General features: G+C 53.3%; 1 protein-coding gene across 1 annotated transcript; it reads left to right on the forward strand.

Moving 5' to 3' along the window:
• The first annotated feature begins 1,165 nt into the window (after positions 1 to 1,165).
• On the forward strand, positions 1,166 to 5,598 carry FOXJ1 (forkhead box J1). The gene is made up of 2 exons (XM_041409315.1): positions 1,166 to 1,663; positions 4,326 to 5,598. Exons 1-2 carry the CDS (start codon positions 1,166 to 1,168, stop codon positions 5,124 to 5,126), a joined length of 1,299 nt encoding a protein of 432 aa, XP_041265249.1. The 3' UTR covers positions 5,127 to 5,598.
• The last annotated feature ends 1,568 nt before the right edge of the window (positions 5,599 to 7,166 follow it).

Here is a 7,166-nt window from a genome sequence, read left to right on the forward strand (position 1 = left end):
CCCGTCCCCATGGCAACGCGCGGGCCAATGGCGTGCCCGGAGGATGTTTACGGGGCGTGGCGTCGCCGTGGCAACGCGCGAAGCCTCCCGGAGCCGCTACTTAACCCCGCGCGGGGCGGCCGCGGCTCACGGCGGCTCGGCGGGCACGGCCCGGCCCGGCCACACCGCAGGCACGGGCTACCCCGACACCCACCGGGCCTCTCTTTCCCCTTTTCTGTTCTTACTCCTCACCCCTTTTCTTTATTTTTTTTTCCTTTTTTTTTTTAAATTTTTTGGTGTTTTTTCCCCTCTCGTCTCTCGTTTTTCCAGAAGCTTCTTACTGTGTCGTGAACTTTGCCTGTCGGGGGGCGACACCGACACCGGGACGGGGTAAGGGGATGCGGCGGGGGAGGAAAGGGCAGCGCGGCCGAAGGCGCCGTTGGGGGCGGTGGGTCTGCGGGGGGAGCGGCTCTGGTCGTGCGCCCTCCCGGCGCTCTCTGCAGGCCCAGACACTCCGGATTTCGGGTTTACATTCACATCCCCGACACAAGATTCCCCAAAGTCTGAAGCTGCCGGCTCGCTCTGACTCAGGGTGTGCTTGGGGTGGGACCCCGCCAGTTCCCCCAACCCACCCTTGAGGTGTTTCTGGGTACCACGGGAAGTAAAAGCAGAATTAGCATCAAACCAAAAGAAGTTGGCTGCGAGGGGGGAAACTTTAAAGTATTTTGTCCTGGTGTGGAATGCTGACAATCAGTCCTGTGAGTGCCAGGTATCCAGAGATGTGTGTTCCCAAGAAACAACCTCACTTTGTGGGATGGCAGGACTGGATTTTGGTAGTTTGAGGTTTTTTCTGTTGGTTTTGGTTTTTTTTTTTAATTCTTTGTTCAGCCAAGAGCTTGCTGGGCAGCAGGTCGGTGGGTGACACTCAGGTGTGGGAGTTTGAGGGAATTTCCCCAAGGTTCAAGGGTGCTACAGCCCCTCGGGACAGGCATTGCAGGTCCTTTGCACAGCACACCGGGGATGGGTCTCACCCAGCAGCTCCAGGAGCACCCAGGGGTGGCCCTGCCTGGCTGTCAGAGAGAGACTGCACCTTGGGGAACCTCACCCCTGTCCCTGTTGTTATTGCAGGATCTGCCCCATCCCTTCCCTCCCGTTCACGTGTGGCCCGGGAAGCACCGAGGGAGGCATGGCGTGGCCGGGCCGAGCACTGAAAGCCAAGGGCAAACTGAAGAGTGTGGAGGAAGACCTGGATGACAGCCTGCCAGACCTCATGTGGCTGAGGGACTTCACAGTGGCCCAGACTGGCCTGCCTCAGTTATACTCTGGCTCAGACCCCCAGGACTGTTACACCATGAGTGAGAGTCTGTTCAGCCTGGTTGATTTTGAGTCGCCGTGCTCGCCCCTGGCTGCTGACCCGGCCTGCAAGGGCACACGGCACACCCCCTGCACGCCCGTCTCCTCCTCCACCTCCTCCACCACCCACCGAGACCTGGCTGTGCCCCCTCACCTGGCTGGGGACATCGACTACAAGACCAACCCTCACGTCAAGCCACCCTACTCCTACGCCACCCTCATCTGCATGGCCATGGAAGCCAGCAATAAACCCAAAATCACCCTCTCTGCCATCTACAAGTGGATTACTGACAACTTCTGCTACTTCCGACACGCTGATCCCACCTGGCAGGTAGGAGATGTGGAGCCTTGGCCACTCTCCCTGCAGGGCTGAGCAGGGCTTTCCACAGCCTCCACCCTGCAAGACAAGATCCTGCAGGGCTGCTGGATCCCACTGGGAAAAAGAGTGACACCAGCCACCGGTGGGGAAGGGCTGGGAAGGGAAAGAACTTGGCTGGGCACAAATGCCACGGCCACAGGGGTGGCAGAGGGAAGGAGCCATTCTGGGGAAGAGCTGGGAGGTGTTTGTTGGGCTCCTGGCACCTCAGACTCCTCTTGGCTTCAGGGCAAAAGCCTCTCAGTCCCTCTATTCCTGGAGTTCTCATGGGGCCCTGAGCCCCTTGGGGTTGAGCACACATGGAGAAAGTGCCAGGCTGAATGTCCCTGGGTGCTGAAAACCAGGCATGGGAGAGGGATGGAGGTGCCACTTGTGGGACAATATCCCACTGGGGAGGTTCTGAGCAGAAATGCTGCTGCTTTCTGAGCAGGGCAGAGTACTGGGCTCCTGGCCCCAGGGTCAGGCCAAGGAGGCTCCATCACTGGGATGAGCTGGTGAGAGCTGCAGAGGGCAGCCCAAGACGGGTTAACTCGGGCTGCTGTCCTCAGCATGTCCCCAGTGGGGAGGGGACAGCCCCCAGGCTCACAGCTTTGGGGACAGCCTGAAGCCCAGGGGCTTTTCCCAGCCACCTTGGCTCACTGCCCTCCTCTGTCACACCAGGAGACCTATGGCACGTGAGGTTTTCTGGGATATGGCAGGGCTGGAGATCCCTGGGGGACTCATCCCTCCACTGGGTTACTCCCATCCCAAATCTGCAGTGTGTCACTAATCCTGATGGCAGTGCCCTTCCAAGCAGAGCTGGAGAACCCCACTGCAAAGCCCAGGATTGCCCACCTTCTCTCCAGGCAGGTGGTCTCCAGCAGCCCTTGAAGCCCATCATGGGGAAGGGAACCTTTCCTGGTCCCCCTCCAGGGCCATCTTGGTCCCCCTCTTACACTCAGGGGACCTGTGAAAGTGATTTGGAAGCAGGAGCTGGGTGCCAGCGAGTTGACTTTCTCCTGCACTCTTCATGGCTGGGCATTCACAACGTTTTTAATTAAATGTGTTCATTAAAAAAAGAAAGAAGGTTTTCAATCCCTCTCTGCAGAGATGCAGGGGGTACCCTGGACCGTTGCAGGCAGGAATGATAAATATGTTGACTGGCTGAGTAATAATTCAGCCTGGGCTGAGCGAAGTTTGGGATGGGGAGGAGAGATGGGCAGCAGAGAATTCAGCTTTCAAGTCTCTGATCCTTGTAAAATTTCATTACACAGTAAAATTGGAGCTACCACAGCCTGGATTGTGTGGGGGAATATCTGTGTTCCTGCTTCTTCTTTCTTCTCTTTTTTTTTTCTTCCCTTTTTTTTTTTTAAACCTTTTGTTTCTTTACACTTTTTTTCCCCCTTCCTTCCTTTTTTTTTTTCCCTTTTCTTTCTTGTCAAGGCTGTGTTCTCATCCCCTATCCCGATTCCCGTACGTGAAGACAGCCTGGAAAGGTCATGCCACCCATAGTCTGGGGGGAGATGGATATATTCCTGTGGGAGCTGAGTGCTTTGGAGAGGAGCCAACAAACCCAAGGAGCTTCAGCCCAGAGGAGGGTTTTGTTGTGTGTGTGTGTGTCTGTGTGTGTGTGTGCATGTTTTTCAACAGCTCTAAGCAATTGAGCCTTGTTTTTCCTATTCGGCACTACGGATTATGGATGAATAAGCATAAAGATATCCAGGCAACATTAAAAAAGAAAAAAAAAAACACCTCTACCATATCCAATCTCTTAGTACAGTCCTGGCTTTGTGGAGTCCAATGCTGGGTTATTTGCCCAATAACTGAGTTTCCTTTCTGATTATTCACATCACTCCAGGCACATTCAGGGTTTCAGAACAGCTCAACAGGAGCAGAAACTCCTCCTTTTCTTCCCCCCACCCTTTTTTTCCCTCAGCTTGTTTGAGCAGTGGCTGATGAAGATGCAGTGATTTCACACCGAGCTTCCCTGGGCCAGGAGGCACCTCTGGGAACATGCAGGCTGGAACAGCCCACGTGTCTCTCCGTGTTCTCCCATCTGATTTGTGCCAGCCTGGCTGGGGGAAGGCATGGTGCCTATGTTTTGTCCAAATATTTTCCTCTCAATACTAACAATAGACACAGTTGAACTGGGGGATGCCAGCAGGGCCCTGATTGCCATCCCCCCACAGTGCTGCCATGTGTTGCCCCTTGTAAAGGGGCCACGGGTGTAGAGACCCACCTCTTCCTCCCTGGCACAAAGGAGGCTCCAACCTCCTCCAGCCTAGCTCCATGCCTACAGCAATTCAAGCCAGTTTCTCCCAATGCTCTGCATGATTCGAGGCCCCATGGCCCTGATTTCCAGCCAAGGAGAGCTGCCCAAAAGCTTCCCATTGGGCGGCAAGTCCTAGCTTGAACCCCTTGGCTCCTGCTACCTTTGGGCTGGATGAGACAGGAGGCAGGAAAACTCAGGGGTTTGAGGGACTTTCTGCTGGGCATGTAGCCTTGGATGTCTGGATGTTGCCAGTTCTGCTTTGTTATCCCAAAGGTCCTTGCTGGAAACCTCCACCAGCCTCCCCGCACAGGCAGGTCCCACAGCAGACAAGCATTCAGCCTTGGTTTCTTTCTCTTTTGTCTGCAGAACTCCATCCGGCACAACCTGTCCTTGAACAAGTCCTTCATCAAGGTGCCTCGAGAGAAAGACGAGCCAGGGAAAGGTGGATTTTGGAAGCTGGACCCCTACTATGCCAACCGGCTCAAGTACGGGGCTTACAAAAAGCGGCGGCTGTCTCCGGTGCAGATCCACCCGGCCTTCTCCGGTAGGGCCCAGAAAGAGGCACGGCACCTTGGCAGCCCGGCCTCTTCTTCCTGCAGCTCCAACAACCTCCTCGAGGCCAACGTGGCATCGCAGCAGCTGCTCCAAGAGTTTGAGGAGACCACCAGCAGCCAGAGCTGGAGCCCCGTGGGCACCAAAGCGGGGCAGAAGCGCGAGCAGCCCTCGCCCCTGCCCACGGCCAAGGCATCCCGGCTTCCCAGCTCAGCCCTGATGACCCAGGAGGAGCAGACTGAGCTGGGGTCCCTGAAAGGTGTCTTTGACTGGGAAACTGTCTTTAACACCAACCTCAACGGAGATTTCTCCACTCTGGTGGATATGGAGCTCCCACCTTCCGTCAACCCTGTCACAGGCGACCTGGACTGGACAGGACAAGGGCAGCACGTGGAGTGTCCCCAGGGGCAGGAACAAGTTGTCACCGAATCCAACCAGTACAGCCTGGACTTTAATGAAACCCTCATGGCCACGACTTTCTTGGAGCATCCCTGGGAGGAAGGGACAAGCGATTACCTCTCCAACTGTGTCAACATCGACCAGGTGTTTGAAGACATCGATGCCTCTTTGCTGGCAGATGTCATCAACCTGAGCAGTCTGGCACGCCTCTTGTAAGACTTCTGTAGGATGCTCTCCCCAAGCTGGGACTTACAAGGGACAAGATTTCCTAGAGATGCCCACGGTGACTTTTACCAGCTTCATTGTAAGGTTATTCCCAGAAACACCAGGGAAAGAACTACCACCCCAGGAACTGCCTGCTGTGTCTCCAAAGGACACCTCAGAAGTCTCTAGTTCTCTCAAGAGAAGAAAATCAACACTACTTATTTTTTTACATTTTACTTTTAAAAAAGAAATGTGAATTATGATGGGTTCTTTTCCATCAGGGCTAAAATTACCTGTGAAATCCCATCTAAGACATGAGATTCCTGGTGGCTTAGGATTTGATAGACTAAAGTGCAATTTCCACACCTCTTTGTTTCTCTCTGTCTCCTTTTTCTGTCTCAGTGCAGTTGGTAGGTACAGTGTGATAATTAGCTGGTAAGAAAATACAGGTCCCTTCTGGATTCTCCAAGTTCAACATCCCAGCTGATTTGTGCCTAGGGAAGAGGAAAAGGTTTATAAACTCAGCAAGTGTGCCTCTTTAGATGTTTTTATATAATCTATTATATATTATATATTCAAAGAAATCTATATTTTTTAGGACTAGACTTTCTTAAGGGGGGAGGGGAAGACTGGAAATGCAGTTTGCGAGTTGTTTTATATTTTCACTGTTTAAAGGTTTTGTGTTCACTGTTCTGTAAAACAAGACCACACAAGGGAGGACTCCTGCACCAACAGGTTTTGTGAAGAATCCAGGAACTGGCCCTGGCAGGAGAGAAGCAGCAGGGATGGGGATGCTCCCAAAACCAGCTTTTGTATTTTTTGTACCCAAACCCCTTGCTGCAGTTGCCAAAGGGTCTGGAGCACCACGAACCCTCTCTTTCACCCACTGACATAGCCCCTCTCTGCTTTTTTGGTCCGAGACTGTTGCTCTTCACTTCTCCAGCTCTTCCATCAGGCTCTGAGTAGCAAAACCCCATGGCTGTCCCTCAGCTGGTGGTGATGGAGCCACTCCACACTGAACGCTCCCGGGGGGCCTGAGGAGGAGAGAAATCCACATCCAGGCTCCATCCAGGAGCTCAGGCCAAAGACTCTGCATGCAACAGGCTCCGGGGACAGCGGTGGGAATGAAGTCCCATCCAGCCAGAAGGGACCTTGGGATCCACACAAAGAGAAGCTTTGGCCCTTTGGCTCGGTGTGCAGCGAGAGCGTGGCGGGGTCGGTGCGAGGTAACCTGGAAATCTTTGGGGAGCAGAGCCAAACTCTGCTGAAACTTGACTTGAAGCTCTCAAGAACCAGATTCTTTGCCTGTGCTTTGCTGTAGGCTGTGAGAGGTAGAGCAGGCTTTAGGTAGGAGCAAGTAGAAGCTGGAATTTTAGTGGTGTGTCTTAGACTTGGCAAAAGAAATTTAAGATTGTATTTAGATTCTGTTTTGGTTACAAAAGCACTTAGGAGGAGCTTTGGGGTCTGTGTAGTTGTTTGTATTGACAGTGTTTCTTTTTACTTGCTGTTTTTCTTCTGTTTTCCTGCTTTGGGGATTATGTTGGAGAACTACAGAGATACTTGTGCAATTTAACTTTTTTTCATGCAAAGTTATTTACAAATTTAAAAAAAATAATAATAAAGGAAAAAAATGGAGAAGAAAAAACCCGTTTTGCATCCTTGTTTCCTTTCCCCAGCCCAGCCCTGTTTGTAAACCCAGTTCCAGGACACAAGAGCTCTCACCCACTTGCACAAGTGTGCAAATTCCCTGTGGGGAAACTGAGGCACGAACCAACCTCAGTGAGACAATGGCCACACACCACCTGTGTGACACAAGGTTGGCTGTGCCTGGTGTCCTGAGCCCTGGGAGCTGCTCCAACCCTGGGAATAGCCTTCCCTGGCCCTGCAGGCAGCTCCTGGGGCTGACAGGTCCCTCTGCTTGTGCTGTGTCTCCACCTGGTCCTGTAGATGCTCCAAGATGCCCAAGTGGCTTCAGAGCCCTTTTGGGTGCAGGGTGGGGAGAGGAGCTGCACAGAGATCCCCCTCCAGAGCCTGCCTGGGGCTGCTCCAGCT

The sequence above is a fragment of the Onychostruthus taczanowskii genome, unplaced genomic scaffold (assembly GCF_017590055.1).
Source record: "Onychostruthus taczanowskii isolate IOZ18803 unplaced genomic scaffold, ASM1759005v1 scaffold30, whole genome shotgun sequence".
Taxonomy (NCBI): domain Eukaryota; kingdom Metazoa; phylum Chordata; class Aves; order Passeriformes; family Passeridae; genus Onychostruthus; species Onychostruthus taczanowskii.

Excerpts from the sequence above, each read along its gene's own strand:
- FOXJ1 (XM_041409315.1), top strand. The coding sequence starts at position 1,166 with ATGGCGTGGCCGGGCCGAGCACTGAAAGCCAAGGGCAAACTGAAGAGT. Across the intron at positions 1,664-4,325 it reads ACGCTGATCCCACCTGGCAG|AACTCCATCCGGCACAACCT; the intron begins GTAGGAGATGTG and ends TTTTGTCTGCAG.